Here is a 23,359-nt window from a genome sequence, read left to right as displayed (position 1 = left end):
AGTGGAGAACTGAGGGTCTAATTTTCACTACTCTGCTGAGCATTCTTATTTGTCCTTGGACAAGACACTTCTCTCGCCTGGCCTGTTTCCCTCCTACTCTCTTGGAAGAGGGAAGTGGGATGAAAGGCACCTTCCATCATTTAGTAGAAGCACGGGGGAGACGCTCTATCGAGAATGGGATGGCTACAGCATGAATGAAACTTGAGGATGTTATGCTAATGTAATAAGCCACTCATCAAAAGACAAAGACTACAATTCCACTTATATGACGTTCTTCAAGTGGTCAAATTCCTACAGACAGAAAGCAGAATGGTGGTTACCAGGGGCTGGGAGGATGGAGAGAATGGAGAATTACTATTTAATGGGCATAGGGTTTCAGTTTTACAAGTTAAAAAGAATTTTGGAGATAGATGGTGGTGATGGTAGCACATTATGAATGTGTTTAATGCCATCAAACCCTACACTTAAAAATGGTTATGATGGTAAGTTTTATGTTATGTGTATTTACCACCGTGTTATAAAAAACAATGGCATGGCTACTGACAATACAATGAGAATATTTTCAGAGAGTTCTGGAAGGATCTGGGACCTAGGAGTCTTGAGGGATGAATATTGTAACTTCAGGTATTACAGAGCCAAGAAGCTGCAAGCAGCTCTTAGTTGGAAGGCAACTGGAGTTGGGGGATGACAGGCTGAACCAGTGTAGAATCAGTTGGTAATTCTCAATATCTTACAGAAAGCATGCCCACAACACATACTGCAGCATTTGCACAGTCTCTCTGCCAGGTCCTTCCTCGTGACTTCTTTTGCAGAGAAGAAAGCCCCCACCCCTACCTATACCCCACTGCGCTTTCTGAGCATAGGTAATGCAGAAGTTGCCTGCATTTGAAAAACAGACTTTCCATCTCCGTACGACAATATGAAACCCTGTGTTGGGTTTGCATTTCTTAATTGGGTGCTTGTCATTGTGTATTCCATAGAGCCGTGTATAAGTAAACAGTCATAGACCTTTGAATAAATTTATTGGTTTTATTTATGTTTTTGGGCATAAAAATCTATAATTACCAGGTACAGCCTCAGAATAACTGGTATTTAATGACAATTACTTTTTGTTACCATAGAAATGAGTCCAAAGTAGTTACCCATAATTTCTCATTTCCCAAACCTCACACATGCTGAATTGCAATATTACCATAGTAATTGCCTATTAGTCATCATAAAATATGCAGTTACCCAAAAGATAGCAGGATGCTGTGAAATTTCTCATCTTTGGAAAACCTCAGTATTTCTTGGGAGTGTGGAGGTGGGGTGGGGAGGAACAGACCTCTATGGGTGGTACAGAAATGATTCTGTGTTATAGCATGGAATTGCAGACCCCATGATGGAAATGGATGCTGTATGATCTGCAGACTCTGTCCATCATTATGTTTCTTGGCCTTGGCAATCCTTATGTAGCAAAGGATGCTCCAGTGCAGTAAATCCAATATAACTAAGGTTTGTTGAGGTCCTGCTGGGTGTCAGGCCCTGTGGTGGGCCTTGGGGAAGCAGAAGGAAATCAGAGGCAGTTCTTGCCAATAAGAACCCCAGCGTTGCCACTAGAAATATGGGTGTGATGCAGTAGAGGCCGAGAGATACAAGAGGAACTAATATGTAAGTGTCTCCTCACTGCACATGTGGGTATCGTTTCATTTAATCCTCACAGCAGCCCTATGATGGAGGTAGTATGATGCTCCTACTTTAAGTAGAGGAGGAGGTTGAAGCACATAAGTACCATGGAACTTGCCCTAGTTGCTGACCCTAGACTGCTCCAGTTTTAACCTCTTTATACACTGTCTCCTGAAGCAGAGAGTACTTCCTTCTGACTGGTAGTGATGAAGGAGGGTTTTTGATGGATGGACGATATATGAGTTCACCAGACATAAAAAGGAGATAGAGATTTACACAACAAAACATCATTAACCATAGCAGAGGGTAAACCACCAGGGCAGGTATTTCCAGCACCAGCACACACACACACACACACACACACACACACCACACACACATACACACATTATAACTGGTCTACCTACCTCTTCCACCTTAAAATCTAGAGGAAGAAACATTTCAAACTATCCAAAAATAGAACAGAACCTAAAATCAGCCATGTAAAATATAAATACATGTCAATGTTCTATTTGTTCTGTAACAGCATAAAAACTGCCTATTTTTTCATCAAGCTAGAAACAGAAAACAAAGATCCACAGCAAGTATTGCCCTGTCGAGAGATCTGCCAGCCCCTCGTCACTCTGAGCCTCCCTCCCTGCCCCAGTCACATTTCCCTGCTGGGTGCCCTATCACGGCATCATGAGAAACATTCAATCCAGTGCCCGATCCAGGCCATGCCCCCTCTGCTTGCCCGCCTCTAGGCACAGGTTGTTTCCTCCCTTCCAAGGCATCATGCCGTGCTGATGCCACCTCTGACTGTTAGAGAGCACTTTGTTTTCAGGCTGAAGCTGCCAGCATGTAACTTCTGCCTTGCCCTCTGAAGGATTATTCAAGGCCAGCCCATCTTTCACATGGTAGCCTTCAGCCATTTGAAGATCATGTGTTCCCACCCTTCCCCACTCCCCACTCAATCCCACCACTGCTCCAGGCCAAACATCCCCAAAGCCTTCCAACTTTTCATACATAATCTGAAATCCATTCCCCTCCCTGTCCTTCCTGCTGTCTTCTGAACGTGCTCCAGATGTTTGTCATTGTCTGTCTTTGAGGCAGGGTGTCCATGACTGAAGGACATCATTATAATGATAACAGTGATGATGATAGCTAACATCTATTGAGCCTTCCGAACCTGGCACTATTTTAGGCATTTTGCATTTATTGTTTCATTGAATCCTTAGAACAAATGCATCATTATTCTCATTTTACAGATGAGGCAACTGAGACACAGATTAGGTACCCCCCTTCAAGTTCATAGAACTAATTAATTCATGGAGTAGGAATAGAAAGGGGTCATCAGAAGCCTCATTCTGGGGACCACGCTTCTTCTGATACAGCCCATATGCACACATTGCTGTCTGACATTGAGCTCTCCTCAGCCTAAATCTTTAAGTTTTTCCACTTGCATTTCTGCTAAGCTGCAACTCCCCCATCTTCCCTTAGATCCTTACAAGAAGCCGGTGGTATAGGCAGGGCAGGAATCGCTCTCCTTCTTGAAGCAAAGAAGAAACCAAGCCACAGAGAGGCTAAGTAACTTGCTCAAGGTCACACAGTGAGTGAGCCACACAGTCAGATAAAGCAAGAGTGACAGCAGGGGCCAGACAGACCCTTACCTCCCAGGGACTCTCTCCTGCTTTATGTAACCTGAGTGATGTTTCTGTGGAGGCTGAAAGGACACTGGGGCTGGCAGTGTAATCAGGTGTCTAACCCACAAGTGCACACCGCCAAAACCAATTATTCAAATGAGCTTCCCAGCCAGGTTCCATAGAAAAGGCCAGATGGCTAGATGTCTGTGGAGGCAGCTCCTCAGCTCTGTCCCTGCAAGCAACTGAATAGCATTTCAAAGTTAGAGTTGATAGCAAGTTGATCTTAATAATTGATTCTACAGTGAAGACAGGCCTCTGAGGAGACAGTAACCCAGAATTAGCAGCTAGGGAGTCTGGAGGAGCAAAACAACGTGATAGAATCAAGAACTTCATCATTTCTGGTCCTAGTTCCTAAACCACTGCTTGAATAGTGCCAGTTCTTTATGTAAAAATCCTTTGGCGGCTCCCCGTTGACCCTCAGAAAGAACCAAAGCTCTTTAGCTTGGTATTCAGTGCCTGCATAATGGCCTCAAACCTTCTTTTCAGCTTCCTCTCCAACTGTCCACCTTGCCCCTTCCTGCATCCACTCCCATCTGTTCCTCTTGCCTTCCTAGGCTCTTTCCATTGTCTTAAACCAGCCTGCTCTTGTTCACATCTGTGCTTTTGCTGGCACTCTGCTTCCACTTGAGAAGCCTTTTAACTGTTTCTTCCCTCTCTTCTTTTTTCCCTCTCCTGCACTCCCAAGTCACCAACCCATCCCCAAGCACATACTTTGTACCATGCACTGGTGAATATGAGGTGGGCTTGGCCCCTGTGCTGCCCTTAAGGAGTTCACAGTCCAGAGAAGAGATAACTGTGCTGGTGGAGGGAAGCCCAGGGATTCCAAGGTTGTGAAGTCACTGAGGAGGCACCTCTTAACCCAGCCAAGAGGGTTGGGATAGGGCAAGTCAGAGAAAATGTCTGAAGGAAGAGCTGTGTGAGATGAATCTTGAAGGATGAGTGGGAGTTGGCCAGGGGAAGAGAATGGCAGCATGTTCCAAACCAAAGGAATAATTATAATAAATAACAACACAGTAATACAATAATACGAAATATTAATTGAATGTATATAGCTGTCAGACACTATTCTAAGTGTTTTATATGTAGTACTTCCTCTAGAGATTTGGAGCGATAATTAATCATACTCCTGCTCCTACTCTCATCCTATTCCTACAATTTAGAAGGAGATACAGGGATCAGAAAAATAGGAGTCAAAATATTAGCTTTATTATTGATAAAAGCAGGACCTGGAAGGCATAGTCTATATCTGTGGCCAAACTTGCCCCTTTTACTTCACTTCAAAATTCAACTTTCCCACCAGACACAAGCAGAAAAGGAGGCAAGAAGCCTCCCAGAAAGCACACCATGTGGCAGAGAGAAGACCAGAATAGACCCTTCAGGATTCCAGGTCCCAAAAACACATGCTAGGAGGGGCTAGGCCCAAACGGGCTCTGCTTCTTTTCCAGAGCTGACCAGTCAGATAAGTTCCATCTCCTTCCTTGGGAAGAGAAAACGAGGGACTGGGGAAGAAGACCCATTCTTTTCACTCCTGAGGACTGAAAATTACCATTGGGATTGAAAGCAATGGGGAGTTCCTCCCGACAACCTCATGAACCTATGAGATAGGTCTTGTATTATCCTCATATTGCAGATAAGGAAACTGACACTCAAAGAGAGGTTAAGTCATTTGCCCAAGTACTGCCTTTAATAGTAGGAGATCCAGGAATCACACTCAGTGATTTGATCCAGAGCCCTTTGAGTCTTGCTGCTTGAGCCCTGAGTAGGTGGAGATCCTTGAGGAATGCCAAGTGCTCTGGTGTGGCTGTTGCATGTGGTCCAGGCTGCATCCTACATAGGGTACAGTCTGTGCACCATACAAAGGTGCCAGCTAAGAGGGCAGGTGGAGGGTGGAGTGCAGCACAGGCTTGACAAGCCTTGAGACGTGGCAGAAATACATCAGCCCACAGAGGGGGCACCTTTTTGTTATTAGCTCACAGGCCCTATCATGTGCTACCCTTGCATGGTGTACAGATTGACAACATAGTGTAAGAAGTGTAGGAATAACTGGGGACCAGATTGTGAAGGATCCTGAACATCATACCAAGAGCAAACCACAAGAACAGCTAACATGTGTAGCACTTGTCTCAATCTAGATGGTGTCCTTGGCATTTTACCTGTATGATTTCATTGAGTCCTCAAAACAACCCTCTGAGGTAGACAAAATTCCCACTTTTTGGATTAGAGCTAAGGCACAGAGAGGTTCAGCCACAAAAATAAAATGTGTTGGCCAAGCCAGGGTTTTATCCAGGCTGTGTGGCTCCAGAGCCGACACTTGACTCAGAGCCCTTCTTAGGCTCGGTGCTGGTAGGTGAGAGCCTTGTCAGCACCCAGGTCTTCTGAAGACATAAAAGACTTTTATGCCCACTTTTTTGTTTCCTCTGTCCTTTTTTACTTAAGAAACAGAAATGGTGAATTCCTAGCCTCAAGGGCCAGTGTATTCCTTCAGAAAATGTCCTCCCTCAAGAATGGCATGAACCCGGGAGGCGGAGCTTGCAGTGAGCCGAGATCGCGCCACTGCACTCCAGCCTGGGCAACAGAGCAAGACTCCGTCTCAAAAAAAAAAAAAAAAAAGAAAAAGAAAAAAAAAAGAAAATGTCCTCCCTTGGACCTTTCAAAAAGGAGTAAACTCCTTATCATTGTTTTTATATAGAGAAAAATAATCTTTTGGTTCTGGAATGGACTTCCCTCTCTACCCTTGAATAGCCGTGTAACCTTGGCAGACCCTTTCTGCCCTCTCGGCCTCAGATTCCCCATCTTTGAAATGTGGGGATTGGGTTTTATGAAATCTCAGGTCCTTCCAGTTGGTCACTGGCTCTAAGAATTAGTTTTAAGTTGCAGTGCTGGAAATCCACCTGAACCCAGTGTTTGTTGCTGCCGAGCAGAAGACAGGATGAATCCCTGGAGTATATGCTCTGTATGGGAAGGGAGAAGGCACTCTAAAGCCTCTCCTTACCCACTAGGAAGAATTTCTTAGGGTTGGAGATAATCCCTTTTCCAGATGTGATCTGAGCACCCTTGTCCCCAATCGTGCCACCTTGCCGAAAAGGCCACCATTATAGGGTAAAGACCTTGCTGAATGAACCTTGGAAGAAGAAAAACTAAGTGCTAATCTTGGCTTTGCTATAAACCTTGGGCACATCCAAGTCTGCTCCATATGGATGTGCAGTTTGTTCACTGTACAAATGTTCAGTGATCAAGGGGTCAATGGGGGCTATGGGCTGTGACCCTGCTCTCAATCCAAAGTCTGGCCAAACCAAGTGGCATTATTCTGTACTTTACCCACCCAGAAATGGCACCTGATTGCAACTTATTACCCTGGGTGGTAGGGGGCAGCACCTTTTGTCAATTTGCATAAAGGTACCTTTCATGTTAGTCCCTCATTTGAAACTTAGATTCCCCATTTAAAAAATAAAGATATTGCATCTACCTCTCACTGCACATGAGGGACAGTCCCTCTATTAGGCTCTTACCTGGCTCCTAGGCCTGCTAGGACAGAGTATAATGGTGGCTAAGAACATAGGCTTTAGAGTTGAGCAGACTGAGTTCAAGCTCTGCCTCTCTCACTTGTCCTTGCTGGACCATGGTCAAATTACCACTTCTGAGCCTCTATTTATACAGTTCAACTGAGAGTCAGCTGTGTACGAGACACTGTGCTAGCACTGAAGACCCAATGACAAATGAAATAGATTCAGTCGCTGCCCTCTCAGCACTTTCAGGTCTTTGAGCAAACAGATGAATTTGTCCAAGGTCACAAAGCTACTAGATGACAGAACTGGGACTCAAACCCAAGTCCTTCTGCCTTTGAAGCCTATGTTCTTATCCGCCCTCCTCTCTGTCTTCACAGTCTTGGTCACAGACATCTCCTCGTCATGATGATCTAAGAAGGGACGTGAGGAGAATGCTTTAAATATCTCGGTGGTTGTGATGGGAAGTTGATGTGTTATGATTATCCCTCGTGTTTGGGACAAAGGACACTGCCTGTAATCCTCCATCTACACAACAGCAGAGCCCAACCCACATGCTAAGCATTTTTCAGGGGCTGTTGATGACAGATTATCTGGCATTCTGACATGGGCCAATCAATAGAGCTGGAAGGTGCCTCAGGCCAAGGGCAATTGAATCCCAACCTTTTAGTGGCATTAAATAAAGCAATATTTATTTTGCTTTTGGTGCAAATATACTTAATCCAATCCAGCTCATTGGTAATGCTGAAAAACTGCTGTGTTTGGGGGACAATTGCAGGCGTACCTCGTACATCTCTGCTTGTCAATGCCACAGCTCCTTAGAGCAGCCTCACGGTGCTCAGGGCAAGATTGATCTGGAGCCACCAAGCTGCCTTTTTCTCTATCCTTCTTCAGAGGAGATGAAAAAGAAATCATAAGGAGGGGAATTGAAATCATTGCTCTCATTCTAGCTGCCATTATTGCGAATAGCAATAAGGCATGATGTCCTTCATGAGATGGAACTATTTATTTGCCATTTGAATAACATTCTCTGGAACCATCGTATCTCTGCCATTGGGCAAACAAGAAAGAGAACAGGATAGGAAGATCAGAGAAATGAGTAGCTTAGTGTCTCTTTTATAAATCACACAGACTCACAGATGGCTGGGGAACCTCAAAGCTGACTGTGAACCATCCTGCCATCAACAAGACCTGGGTTCAAATCCCAGGTCTATATCTTACTAGTTGTCAAGTGACCCTCTCAAGATCAAATCTTTCTTGGATTTTATTTCCTTATTTATCAAATGAGGATTAATAATACCTATCTCATTTGATTATTGTGAATGAGTCTAGCATTTAGTAGGTGCTTACTTTTCAAAATACATCTGAAAGTAACTATCTAACCCATGTTTGCAAACCTGCAAGGTATTCATCCATGCTTCTGTTAATCTGTTCACCCATTCATTCATCCAATAAATATATTGAATCTTCTCTGCACCTGGGTTTATAGTAGACAATGTTGGAGTGGGGGTGGGAAAGATAACTCACACATTATCCCTGCCCTCATGGAGTTCACAGATTAGAGGAAGAAAGAAAAGATACTTGAGTATCTCCAACTCAAAATAAAGACATTATATATTATGCAGTCATATGCAAATTTGGCCTCCATATATTTGCATTTTCTAGAATGGTCCTAATGTGAAAGAGTCTTTCCCACTGGTGCCATAAATAGCCCCATTCTTTCTTGTCAGAACATAGGTCTTGATTTTGAGCTCATGCAAAATTTTCATCTTAAAAACAAATAACAGAATACAAGAGCACCAAGGAGACAGAGACTCAGGGCAGGGACCCAGGATTTTGCATTCAGTGACTCTAAACTGGCAGTCATAGGAGTGAGAGCCTCGCATCTGGAGGCCATCTTATGCATTCCTCTGTCTTTTGGCAGCTGCTTTTTGGTCCTGAAACCACTAAAGAGAAACAGCCTGTACCAGCCTTCGCCTCTTGTGCTTATAGTCAGTTAGGGACCCAAGCAGAACATACTAGCAGCCTGTTAGAAATATGCATAATTGCTGACCATTCTTGCTTCCCTAACTTTGCACATGCTATACCCTTTGCCTGGAATGCTCTCTCATGCCTTGACTCTTGGCAAACTCCCATTTGTGTCCCACAAATCTCAAATGATGAGCAATGCATGCAATTAATGTTAAGATATTGGTTATCCTTGACTAGTTGGTGTTTCATTTTAAAACTGTATCAACACTTTTCCTAGAGTATTTTGTTTTCTTTGAACTTTAACTTAATTGGAAATATATGCTTTCTCCAAAGTCCCTTACTCTGGGGGTAAAAAGCCCAGTTACTGATGCTTTAGAATCATATATTGAGAGAGCTGAAAGAGATCTCTGTGAGTGAAGTATAGCATTCCATTTTACAAATAAGTGCATAGAGCCTAGGAAGGGGAGGTGACTTTTCCAAGATGACACAGACATTGGAGGTGGGACCTGTACCCCAGTCTCCTAGCCAGGGATCCTGCATCTTTACTAAGATGTTTTGTTCAGTAAATACTTATCTACTGATAGATTGAGTGCCATTAGAAGCGTTCATTTAAAATCAGCTCAAAAGGTGCCCATGCAGGTACTACTCACTGAAGAATATCACAGATGCTTTAGCTTCTAAAAAGCTCTAGATTCTCTGAGGATTGAAGATGCCTGTGAATCACCAGTTACATTCTATTTTTATTAGCAGGCTGGATCTAGGAGTTGACCTTTCAGGATCTCTGACCTCTAACAATTTTCCTTCAGCTTAGAAGTTCTTTTTTGAATCAAAGATGCTTCCTGGAAGCAGCATAGCCAAGTGGGGAGACTATGAAGTCCAGAACGGGACACCTAAGTTCCGGTCTGGGCCTTTTAGAGTACTCGTTATGTAGCCTCGAAAGAATGGCTTACCTTTTCTAGCCCTCAACACTCCCACTAGAAAATTGAGGTTTACCATTTGATTGAATGGTTGTGAGAACTATATCATATGAGACAGCAAAATGCTTAGGAGGAATGAAATGTTTGTTCAACAACTACTTCTTTGATATCTGCCATGATCCAGACTCTTTGTCAGGCACAGGAATACCAACATGAATAAGATGGCATCCTTGCTCTTGAGGAATTCATGGTCCAGTGGAGAAGCGGACTCAACAATTACATCTTATCCTATAGCCACTTTGCTGGGGGAGCAACAGATGCTATGGGAGCAGAGGAAAAGCACCTACCCCTCATGTGCAGGGAGTGAAAATCCTCCTCTACTTCCTGGAGGAGCTGATATTTAAGTTTAGACAATTTCAACAGTGTCACAATTATCACCACTTCACTGTCATCACTGGCTATCGTTTGCTCAATGTTTATGTTTTTCTGAGAATTCTGCTGGTCCATTTACAGACATTAATTCATGTATGCAATCCAGAAAGTCAGAGTGGTTATCCACTTTATACATATGATAAAACAGAAGCCTACAGGTGCATTTTAAAAAAAGAAATTTCAAAAAGATCACACAGCTGGTGAGGAACACAGCCAGAACTTAAATATAACTGTAAGTCCCAAAGCTGCTGGTCCCCACAGTATAATCCTGTTGTTCTGTGCAACTCCATGGGGCAAGGCTGAGAAGGATGGAGGAAGTAACTGGGAGATACATTCAGCTAAAAAGGAAAAAAGAATTTTCTAATGGAAGATTCAAGAATGAGATAAGCTAACTGGAAAGGTAGTGAGTTTTAGGTCATAGAGGTGTCCTAGAGCAAGCTGGTGACCTGCCCAAGACCGTGCTGAGGACATTCCTATTTGCGGGCAGAGGAGAGGCACATAACTGAGCGTCTCTAAGGATACAATTGTTTTATGATTACGTCCTGTTGTCAAGGGTAATGTACCTTGCTAAATATTTAGATGCTCAGTGAGGGCTGGAAAAGCTCTGTGAGCACAGCACCCAGACCAATGATTCCCTCTGTTTTTTGACCAGTCATTGGGAAGTGGACAATATAGGGGCCTGCCAGAATTTTCTATGACTTATTTCATAGGGCCATCTGATTAGGGGTGCATTCAGCTAAATTTAACAAGGACTGACTCTAGCCAGTTAAGCAAAAAGGGAATTTATACGAAGGGGCTTGCAGAATCACACAGAAACTGGTACCCAGACTTGAAAACCAGAGCCATTAACTGAGCAGCTCTGAAGGGCCGGAATACTCTGCCTCTGTTCCACAGCAGCACTGCTGCACAGCACTCCCTGCTGCCTCGCATCACCCAGTCCCAAGTTTACGGCCTGGGCAGGAGTGACTGGTGCCTGAGCCCAGGTTTCCTATTGCTGCCCTGGCTTCCAGGGAACAAAGAGGTAGAATCTGGCTCATCTGGCTTCCATGGGGGGAGACGGGGCAAAATCATAGCCTCATCTTGTAATGATGGAGGGCCAACTCACCACACTCAACCTCCCAGGGTTAGTTGCTGGGCATTCCCCAAAGAACATGGACAAATGCCCACTTCACTTGGGAGGGAACAGAGCATGGATTTGAACTCAGATCTGCCTAATTCCCAGACTGAAGGAAGAGAAGAGATCATCCCTGACCACTGCTGCCCATTCCAGCCTCCTATGGACTGCGAAACTATTAGTCCATGTCATTCACATAGAACATAGCATAAAATAATAATACAGTACAATAAAAACAACAATATAGCATTTTTGCTTTACCATTGTGTACTAAAACCTGTGCATTGGCTCATTTAATATTCACAATATTATCCTGCATTATAAATGGATAAAAACCTGTAAGCATATCTTCTTCCTGCTGCTAGATTATACATTTCTTGAGGTTAGAGAGTATCTCTTATCAATCACTCTATCCCAGCAACACTACCATGGAGCTTGGTGTGTAGAAGGTTCTTAATAAAACTGTGATGAATTACTGTGTTTAACTCTTGCATCATCCTTGTTCCCTAAACCAGTCTCTCCTCCTTAATTTACTTATACATTCTCAAAAGCAGAGAGCTTGCTTAAACTGTTTGTTCCCTAGAAGAGCATAGACATTAAAGCTGGATAGTCCTGGATTTGAAGCCTGCTCCACCATATGCTGGCCGAATTACCCTGAGCAGGTTTCAGATGAGTGTGGCTGTGAGGCTCTCTGTCTGTCCTTAATCACTTTCATGAGTAGCAATACTTCAGATAAGCATATTTAAGAACTGCATGAATATGTCTGTAGATCAAGGCACTAGTCCCAGCATTGAATGTTTTCTCTCTGAAAGACAATTTAGTGTAGTCAGAGGAGAGCAGAGTAAGGAGAGCAATTGGTAAGATTTTGGACTCTGAGAATCAGGTTGACCTGAGTTCAAATTCTAACTCCATTACATAGTACCTCGGTGACCTTAGAGAAAGTTATTTACATTTTCTAAGCCATTTTTTCTCCTCTGTAAAATGATAATACAGGACTTGTATGGCATAAAAGTGAAAATGAAATGAGATAATTCGTGTAAAGCTACACAGTAAGCACTTCTTAAATGTTAGCTACTGCTTCACATACCACTATAAGCTCAGAAAGAAAAGATGGCAGGAACTACATCGAAGGCTAACAGGAGTTATAGTTGAGTGAGAGGAAGGTGATGTTACTTTTTTCTTTTTTACTTTCTATATTAAGGACCATTTTTCATTTTTAATAGTGATTTTACAGTCAGTCAATCCTCTTACCAAGCTGTTCTACTTCTGGAAACTGTTCTAAGAAAAAAATTCTGAAATGTGGAGAAAACTTTAGGGATTACAATATTCATCAGTTCATTTTGAAAATAGTGCAGCATTGAAAACAAAATAAATGTGCCACAGTGGGGAAATGGCTAAATGAATTATGGGGGTTCATATGATGGGATAATATGTCATATTATAACACTATTACAATGTTAGTTACAAAGAGTTTACTAACAAAGAAACATGCTCATGTCATAATGGCAAATGAAAAAGGGACCCCTTTGCAAGTTCAAGGTCAGGAGGTAACTTGCTGGCCTAGAAGGTGAGCATCAGTGATCCCCTCTGTTTAGAGCACAGAGAATGGTTGGTATCTAGGCATCACTGCTCTTATGGAAATCTCGGAACAGAGAAGACATTTCTTTGTGCACTCCTCTCCACTGAGGATGTAGGGTACGGAGAGCGTAGCCCATGATGAAAGAGGCTCTTGAAAAGCTTGTGGTCCATTTGTAGAAGCTCCTTCTCTACTTGTAGCTGGGGAAACGTAGGCCTTGAGAGAGCAAGGGACTTGCCCAGGGTCACGTAGTACACCATCCGCAGAACAGGGGGACTGAACTCAGTGATATCTCCTCTGCATACCATGGGAGCATTATCCCACACTCACGAAGGATGGACTTGTCAGAGAGGCTAGGCAGGATGCTAGTGAAAATCTGAATGTGGAGCCAAAGGATGTTCCCAGAAGTTTTCATGTTATTCTCTGGTTCTCACTGAGACAAAAGTAGCATAGCACAGTGATAAGAAATGGGGTTGTCCCAGTCCCTCCAGGGGCACTGAGGAAAGAGGCATTTGAAAAGAGAAGGCTTATGACCTGGTCTCCTCAAATCCACACATGCACCTAGCTCTCTAGGCTCAGCAAAGGAAGGGAAAGAACATAAACCTATGTAACTGGAGCACTTGAATCCAAGTCCAAGCCTAAAATGTCTGGAAATCTTCAGTCTTCTGCTGTACACTGTCATGGAAGGTGAGGTGGGAGGAGGCAAGAAGACAAGAAGACCAGGTAAAATATGATCACAATTCTCTGGACCTTGGCCCACACTCAAGGTAATGCCAGAGGAAGTGGTAAAAAGGTGTTGGGTTATGGTGTATTTTGAAGGTAGAGAGAATGGATTAGCTATAGGTGTGAGCAAAGAGGCATAATGGGAACACCAGTAGTTGTGGCCTGAGCATTTTTCTCAGCTGCAGTGTGGAGAAGATGTGCATATGTGTCTATGGGTCATGTGTCTATGGATGCTGACATGAGGCTACACCACAGAAATACTTTTGAATCTCTCTGTGACTCAGTTTCTTACTCTGCAAAGTGAGAATTGCAATAGTAGTGACCTCACAGGGTTGTTGATGACACTGAAAGAATTAACTCATATAAAGTACTTAGAACTGTCTCTGGAAAATGATAAATGCTAGGTAAGTGACATAATTACTGCTCCTACTCATAAGCATATTTTGACAGGTGAGAAGCTCAGCTTATCTTGTCTATATTGACTCTTACTTCGGGTACTGCCTAGGTGTTCTCTGATGGGGTTTGATCTGAATCGTCACTGGCTGGATCCCTCTCCATGGGTCCACCCTACCCTTCATGGAGTGAAACAACTCATCGTCCAGATGTACAACGACCCAGTAAGTAACTGAATGCCCTCCACAGCTGCTGATCTATGGCTTGATCTGGGAAAGGGCAGCGTTGTATTGGGAAAGTCCACTAGAAGCTGCAAATTAGGAATACATAGCTAAAACCAGGGAGGCACTAGGCCTGCTCTTCTCTGAATCCAACAGACCCAAGGACCTTCTCCCAATCTGTTTTCCTGCAACCTCTCACAAATAGTGGATTCAGTTTTGGAGGTCTGGAGGGTTAAAGGAAATATATTGGAGTGTATCCATATTTGTCAGGGATCTTTGGCTACAAGCTAAAGAAATACAACTTGAATTAGTATAAGCAAAATAGAGAATTTATTAGAAGAATACCAAGTGCATGTCATGTAATTGAAGACTGTAACCTGGCTTCTTCTACACATAGGGAACATGACTGCTGAGTGTCACATCCAAAGGTTCTCAACACTACAGTAACTTACGCTCATTTTCCAATTCCAGTTCCAAAAGGATTGTAATTGACTTAGTTGGGTGGACATGCCCACTTCTGGGTGAGTCAATTCTGGCTCAGGAGACAAGAATATGCAAGGACAAGGCAGCCTCTCTGGAACCATGTGGATGGAGTTGGAGGGTGGGTTGGTACCTGTTTGCAGAAAAGAGGGCCTACCATTTCAGAAGAAAGAAGGGGACATAGGCAGACAGATCGGTGGGTGTTCACACCAAGTTTTCTCCCTGGGGCAAGTTCTTGTTTGTAAGAAATAGGAGAAGACTGCGGTGTTTCATAGCTTATCGAAATGAAGCAAACCACAGTATTCTGTCTCTGAAGAGCTATCGCAGAATGCGGGGGACAGACCTTTTTTTCAGGTGAGGGATATGGGAATAGGTACAGAAATAGAACTTTTTAACAACCGTAGCTGCCTGAGAATGGAGTGTGTGTGTGTGAGCTGTGAGCTTTGCTTTACTAAAAGTGTTCAACTTTTAGTCCAAAAGGGTGCACAGAGGAGACTCAATTGTTGGAAGACATTCTAGTGAAATTCCATTTGAGTACCTTCCAACTTAAATGACTGATTTTATGACCCACGATTGCTGTCAGGTGAGAGATGGTGATTGCTAAGACAACAAAAGTCACACAATTGGGGTACTTCAGAGATGCACCAATGTAACCCATTCTACTGACCCTCGTTGAGGACGCCAGTGAAAATTTCCTGAATTAAAGAGCAACATAGGTATTGATCAGATAGAAAAGCGTGCTTAAAAACAAATGCATATATTAGAGCAGGGATTAATGAAAAAGTCAGTCCTGAGGTGCAATGTAGTTTTCTTGGCTATGAAACTCAACTGTTATCTTGGTCCTCCTATGTACATTTTGCTTTCCTAGGTCCTTTCACAGTATACCTTCTGTGTCAGGGCTTGCATAACCATAACCCTAGGATATTTGCTTCCTTTGCCAGCTCATCCTTCTTTGTCTGTAAAAGAAGGTGTGAACTGTGCTCGCCAAATCCATATGCAGAGATAGAATGATTGTGGTTTGCTGCCTTTGTCTAAGCTTTGAAACCCCACTGTCTTCTCCTAGTTCTTACAGACATGAACTTGTCCCTGACCTCTCAATGTCATCCTGATCAGCTTTCCTTGCAGAGAGAAGCTGCTTCTGATTTTCTCAGGAAGAATCTGTAGTCTGCAGAGTTCTGCCCTCCCAGGCTTCTGTGTTGACTGCAGTTTCCCTGATAGAATTGCAATACTTCCTTCTCAAAGAGAACAAGCTCCTACATTTTTTTTCTGATTTGGCTGATAATAGATATTCAATAACTGCATGTTGAGTTGAATTGGATTGAACACAGAAAATCCTGTTATGCCAAATGCAATATGGTTTATAGATACAAAACAATTATTCCTAGGTAGGACGATGAGGCACAGTAAAAAACAAACCAAACAAAGAAAAAAATGACATTGGACCAGAAGGAGTGACAGAGTGGAAGCCATTGAACCAAGTGGTATTTTAGATAAATCCCCAAAGAGAGAAATGGGAGTTTGGGGGCAGCCTGGGGGAGGAACACAAGGGAAGTAGGTTAGGGCTGCTAAAGAGGAAAAGGCTTCAGCATGCCATTGCTGTCATTAATTATTGATTTACTCACAAACAACTGGGCACTCGTTCATGCTGAAAAACACGGATCCAGCAAGAGTGAGCTACAGAGATGTTAGGAAATGATCTGCGTCATGAATACATTGATCATCAGCTGGTTAGATCTTAATAAGTACATCTTGGGTGCTGAGCTAGTTGTATAAGCCATTTTCTTACTGAAAGGCTACTCACTTATGCCTCAAGCAAGGGTGTGGAGCACTAATATAGGAGTCAAGCTGGCCTGGAATAGGATCCCAGCTCCCTCAGTTCCTTCCTCTCTTCCCCACTCTCTCCTCACTCAATCTTTTACTCCATTTTTTCCTTTCTTCTCTATTTATTTATATATGGGCTTCCTATGTGCACTGAGGTTCTACTAGTGAAAAAGAAAAACCCTAACCCTTGCAATATAGTGGGGAAATAGACTTTAAACAAGTAAATACTGATAAATATATATTTATAAGATGTGTCAGGGGTTACCAAGAACAAAAGCACAAAGTATGACTTCTAGGTAGAATGGTCATAAGTCTTGGCTTTCCTGGGGCAGTTCTGGTTTATACCTACTGTCCTGGAGTATCTTTTAACAATGCCCTCTTTTCACTCTCAAAATTGTTCTGATTTGGATGATAAATTAGACACTCTCTCTACTAAAAATGATGCGAGGCCAGATGCAGTGGCTCATGCCTATAATCCCAGCACTTTGGGAAGCTGAGGCAGGCGGACCACCTGAGGTCAGGAGTTCGAGACCAGCCTGGCCAACATGGCAAAAACACGGCCTCTACTAAAAATACAAAAAAAATTAGCCAGGTATGGTGGCACATGCCTGTAATCCCAGCTACTCGGGAGGCTGAGGCAGGAGAATTACCTAAACCTGGGAAACAGAGGTTGCAGTGAGCCAAGATTGCGCCACTGCACTCCACCCTGAGTGACAGATCAAGACTCCATCTCAAAAAATATAATAATAATGATGCAAAAACACCTAGCACAGTGCTGGTGTGTAGCAGACCCTCAACAACCATCACCTGGATCTGATTCGAATTCACATTTGACTTCAGACATCTTTGGGCCCAGCTGCAAACACTGCAGTGCCCTGAGGCATCTGCCCTAAGAGCTTTAAGTGCATTTCTGCACCTGAACTTCAGTGTCACATACATAGTCACTCAACCCTGAACTATCTGAACTGCCAGAACAACTTCTGGGCCTCTAAATGCACAGCCTCACTCATCCTGTCCAGGTTGCCTTCTGCCCACAGAATCAACAAGCAGAGAATCAGCAAGACCCTCCAACATTAACTGTCATTCCTTCAGGCCCTGTGCTGGGTGCCGAGGAGTTCACAGCCTGGTGGAGACAGACATTTACAGACAGTTATTCTAGGTGCATTTATAGAATGAAGCACAGGGGTTGTGGGAGCCCAACCCAGGAGGCAACACCTGAGCTGATACATGAGGGATGCTCAGGTCAGGGAGAACTTTCTAGGCAGAGGAAACAGCATGTGCACCTGCCCTGAGAGGGTGGCGTACTCAGGAGACTGGAAGTTATTCAGCGTGGCTGGTACCAGGGGCAGACAGAAGAGGTCGTTATGACACAGGGAGCAATCTGGACTTTATTTTCATGGGAATGGGGAGCCACTGAGAATTTTAAGCAGGGAATTGACAAATCAGGTTTGCATTTCAGAGAGAACCCTCTGGTGCCTGTTAGAAAAATAGATTTGGACGGTGCCAAACTAGAGACCGTGAGACCATTAGAGCTTGCTGCTGTGGAGTTGAAAAGGAAGAAGAGGAGTCTAGAGGTAATAAGGAGCCAGACCTAAGGGACATGGTGACTGTGGCTGATGGGAGAGGAAGGAGTCTTGCATGATCCCTATGGTTTTGACTTGGGCAGCTGAGTAGTGTGGCACTTTTCCTGAGATGGGAACCCAGGAGGAACAGTTAGTACATGGCCAAGTGATGCATTCATCTTTAGAGGTGCTCAGTGTACAGTAGACCTGAAGCGATATGTCTGGCCTGCACTGGAAGGCTTCTGGAATGAGCCCTTCTGTGTGCTTCTAACCTGGAAACAGGAGCCTGCTGTCCTTGTATTAGTGATGACGTTGACTTCAAAGGCTGCTTTCCTAGCCCTGTGCTCACTAAAATCTTACCCCCTTGAGGACATTGGGTATTAAATGATGATCTTGAAAACGAAGTGTTTAACCAAGAGGACTACCGTGGATCTGAGACATAAAGTGTTTCATTCTCCACTCCCATGATAGCTGCCTGTGGACACTGTGGCCTGGCCTCTCTGTTTGTCAGTTGTGATTGATTGTCTCCCAGGGAAAGGGTCTGGTTAACTCATCTCAGGGCCTCTGGTGCCCAGCAGGGACCTGGCTGTAAGCAGGTGCTCAGGATAAATGTTGAGCAAATGATGAAGTGAACCTAGAGCTTCTGTGACTTGGTTTTAGAAGACTTTCCTGATAAAAGGAAGAATTGAACCACAGATCCCTCCCCAATCTCATCTCTCCCTCAGAGTATCCCCTGATCCCACTGCCACCATCACTGTGCCCTCCTTTAATGAAGGCTCTGATCTGGTGACAGAGGTTTCCTTGCAACCTGCTGAGATTGTCCAACATTCTCAGGGATAGAACCTGAGATGGCATCACCCACTCCCATTCCCATGAGAGAGGATTCTGATAATCTTCACGTACTTGCTTCAGTCCTGGACTCGGCATCTACCTCATTTTACCCCCCGCATTGAAATTAGCTCTCTACGGCCATCAAGGGTTCACTCAGATCCCAGATCCCTTGTCTTCCCAGTCCCTAACCTGCCCTCACCATCTAACCACGTCTTGTTTGGGAGCTGCGCTTAGACATTTTGAAATCTTTAGTGGTGGTAAAGACCAGGGAGCCAGTTCTAACTCTTCTGTAATCCAGGTCTCTCTTTCCAATTCTGAGATCTAATTAGCACCAGAAATGATATTACCTTTCAGGTGAGAGCTTACCCGCTGTCCATGGGAGTTTGGCTTTCTCCTAGCACACACACAACAGAGTATGACAGTGACTTCACATCACACAATCAGCCACACAACCAGTCACTCACCCACAAGGCCACAGACAGGGCCCTCCTCTCACAGCTATATCCAGTTATGATCTTAGAAAGATAAGCCCATATGTGAATGGGCTTCCTAGGACCATCCATCTGCAACTCCACTAGCATCTAACGAGGTACTTGTCAGGTGCACCCAGTGTTTGATGAAGCTAAATAACAAAGTAGTGTTTGCTTTAAAATCCTCAGTTAATTGACTGCAGCACACATTTTTCAATGTTCCCATTTGCAAGACTCTTGAGCTATCTCTGGGGTTAGAGAGATTAACAGGGCAGAGTCCCAGGTCAGGAGAAGCTTACAATCTGATAAGAAGGCCAGACCCTTATGAAATTTTAATTCCAGGCAGTCAGGAAGGTGTGCTACAATTAAGCAAACACAGTGCTTTGGAAACATGGGGCTGAAAGAGATTAATCCTTGTGGGGGTGGGGGGTGGGTGATCCAAGGAAGCTTTTTTGAGAAATCTGCATTTGTACTGGCCCTTCGGAGACTGGTAATACTTCATCAGGTGGCTGAGCTTTGGAGAGAAGGGAAGTTAAAGGGAAAAGGGAGAGGGCATTCCAGGAAAATCTGAGCAATGGAATGGAGGTGGAAGACCTCTGCTTCTGGGCTTGGTGTGCAGGATTTATAACAGGTAGCTGTGAGGAGGGCATGTGAGGTGCAGGCTGAGGAAGCCCATGGATGGGTTTGAACACTGCCCCAAGGCATTTGGCTTCTTCCTATGGCCCAATGCTCTCTTCTTACTAAAATCAAGGTCTCAGGCCCTCTTTTAAATTGATTTTTAATTAAATTAAATATCACGACTAAAAAAAATCAAAGCAATGAAACAAAGTGCCACTTGTTAGGAATATTCCATCATATATCCTCTCTCAGTCTTGAAAATCAGAGTAGTCAGTGGAGAGTCCTCAAAAACGCTGGAGCAAGAGAAAGAGAGATCAATGAATAGCATTTCCAGCCACTCGATCCTTCAACCTAGAAATCTCGGAGTCATTCTAAAACTTAAATCCACCTGGGTCTGTCTTCCCTGCTTTAAATTCTTTCAGTGGGCCTGCATTACTTCTGGAATAAAGGCTAGTGTTCCCTGGCATGCTGTTCAAAAACATGCCCTATTCATTTCATTCAGTACCTTTCTGTACTCCCAGAACCTAGCACAGAACCCGGCACTGTAGAGAATATTCTGTTGAATGATGAATGCACTGATGAATAAACAATGCGTGCTTTAGAAAATTACCAAGGCTGCAGTGTGGAGAGTGGATCAAAAGAGGTGATACTACGTGGGAAGAAGGGAGACCAGGTAGGTGCTTATTGCCATAGTCGAGGTAAGAATGATGAGATCCCAACTCAAGTTAAAAGGCTGTTGCTAAGAAGAACCCCCCAGGGTCTGTCTGGGGAGGTGAATGGGTTTCCACCAGCCCTTTCCTTTACCTCCTGAGTCCCTCAGAACCCAAAGTTGCTATTTTGAGAGGTTTCTATGCTCCGAGGTGATTTTCCCCCGTTTACTAGAGGAGAAAGGCCCTCCTCAGCTGCTGCCTGTGTTGCTATAACAACTTGGCTGCAGCTCTTTTAGACAGATCCGTTTCCTTAAATCATTTAAGGAAAATTAGCTGCCATAACAACGCAGAGCAGTTTTTAAAATAGAGCAACACGGGCTGGCTTTTTTTTTTTTTTCTTTTCTTTTCTTGCCTCCTGCAGTCCTTAAGATAAGCTGCTCTCTTTCTGTCAAATAAATAAATTATAACACATTTACTTGACAAACAGAGCAGCTGGTGACATGGTCAAATAACACACACAGAACCAGCACTCATTCACACCAACCCACAAAATACACACACAGATACACACACACAAGCACGCAACATAGCCATATGCAGAAAACACATACATTCGCAAATATCAAACAGAAAATACGTATACATAAAAACATAAACATGGTAAATAAAAACAGGCACATAAAAAAGTATGTGGTTCTACATAATTACACCAAGGAGACATACAAAAACACACAGCGCAGTTTCACCATTCAATTAAACCGAGGTCTGTCCTTAGGGGAAGCAGGGGTCCCACTGGGTCACCAGGCTAGAAGGCCCTCAGATGGCAACTCCTCACTAGAAACCAAGGGACCCGAGTGTCCATACCTGACAGGCTTTCGAGTCCATGGGCCCGGAGGAGAGTCTTTTTGTGGAAGGAGTAAACCCACTTTGTGGAGGGTGAGGGGTAAAGGATACCCCTCATACACCCCACATACACACTCAGAAATAAACTAAGAGGACAGGAGGCCATAGCCATGGCATTCTGGGTCAGGTAATTCTTTACCCCCTATGGCGGGATGTTTATCACTCCCTAGGAAAAGACAGAACCACCCCTGTTAAAAATCACATCCCTAGGGCACTTGCAGACTGTGTCACTGAGGCCTTAGCAACTCTGGGAACTGGACTGTGGGTCCCCAAACCTTGTTCCATCCCCATGTCTCCTGACTTGATTATCGCAGAGGTTCCCTGCAGGGAGCAGCTGAAACTGTGTGGCAGTAAATGGGGTTGGGAATACGAAGTCCTCCGCCAGGGTGGCTGAACCACTCACTTGCTTGGTGCTCATAGGTGAGTCTCTTACCCTCTCCAGGGCTTTACTTTCCCCCTTGTCTACACATAGTAGAGGTTGAAGATTGGTCTCCAAAGAGCCCCTCTGGCTCCAGCTTTCTGTGCCAGATAGAGATATCTGTTGGGTATAGCTTTGATCCACTGATGGGCAGAACTTCCACAAGGCATAAAAGTCCTGGCTGCTGCCAGAGAAGGACAGACTGATTGGATGCTTAATGAAAGTGCTTAGTACAAATCAGATACTCTATAAACGTTAGTTTCCAAAGCCTCAGTGTGCTCATCTGCTAAAAGAGAAGAACAATCTCTGACCTGCCTACCTCACCAGTTGTAGAGCAAGATCCAATATATGTGAATGGGAAAGTGTTTTATAAAGGCGAGGAAGGATTCTTGCCCTGGAGTTGGGTGGAGAGGAATGTCCTGTTGAAATGTTCAGACGGCAGCCAGCTGCTAGAGGTGCCATGAGGGATAGATTAAAGCACCCACACCAGCACCATGGGTTGCACACTTAGGTCTGCTCAAACAGTTTTCCGCTCCTACCTACATGGCCCAGGAAATCAGTAAGTAGCCACTGGGGTGAAAGGTTCAATATGGAAATAAAGACTTGAAGTAAATGTGATATTGTACAGGGGGCTCTGAGAACATAGGGTACTTTGGATTCATGAATTTTTTACAGTTTTTCGAACAACAGTTCAAGATGGTTTATGAAACTTTAAGGCATTTTAAGAGAAATCATTACTTTTGTGAAGGGCAACTTCTCCCACCTGTGATAAAAGACATGGTTTTTCTAACTCTAGATTTTGACTTTGACTCCAGCAAAAAGCAGGGTAGAGATGGATTTCATGCTTCAGAGTAATATTCCTGTCAAGCAGGTTGCCTCCTTCAATTTCTGCAACACCTTTTCATCCCGAAAAACTCTGGATACCTCTCAACTACTGACTAGATACATATTACTCCAAATGTAGAGTTTCTAGAAGGTTCTCTTTGAGTCCAGCCCATTACACTCTCTATGCCTCAGTTCCCCTATTTGTAAATTGGGAATGGCAATGCTCATCTCCTGGAATTTCTGTTAGGATTAGATACTATGCATATACATAACCTTTAGTAGCAGGTATATGAGAATAGACTTTACGCACCTGGCTATTGCAGCACTTACCTCACTGTCCCCCAGCCCCAGCTCCCATACTCCACTACACACTGTAACTCTATTAAGGGCTTAGCCTTAGCATTAGTCATTTTTATATCCCCACCACCCAGCACAGGGGACAGGCCCTCAATGAATGTGTGTTGGGAGAGAGGGAGAAAAGGCAGGCAGGAAAGAAGAAAATCACTTATTAAAACCTGGAAATGCATGACTATAATTCCAGCATTTTGAGAGGCTGAGGTGGGAGGATCACTTTTTAAGGCCAG

At 43.9% G+C, this 23,359-nt stretch overlaps 1 protein-coding gene across 1 annotated transcript in view; it reads left to right on the top strand.

Moving 5' to 3' along the window:
* Nucleotides 1-23,359, top strand: part of AGBL4 (ATP/GTP binding protein like 4) — a 1,461,703-nt gene that overhangs the window by 1,344,058 nt on the left and 94,286 nt on the right. The window contains exon 9 of the mRNA XM_030823879.1: nucleotides 14,089-14,200. Within this exon, the coding sequence (XP_030679739.1) occupies nucleotides 14,089-14,200 (112 nt within the window). The remainder of the gene's footprint in view (nucleotides 1-14,088; nucleotides 14,201-23,359) is intronic.

The sequence above is a fragment of the Nomascus leucogenys genome, chromosome 12 (genome assembly GCF_006542625.1).
Source record: "Nomascus leucogenys isolate Asia chromosome 12, Asia_NLE_v1, whole genome shotgun sequence".
NCBI lineage: Eukaryota > Metazoa > Chordata > Mammalia > Primates > Hylobatidae > Nomascus > Nomascus leucogenys.
This window is presented reverse-complemented; position numbering and strand designations above follow the sequence as displayed.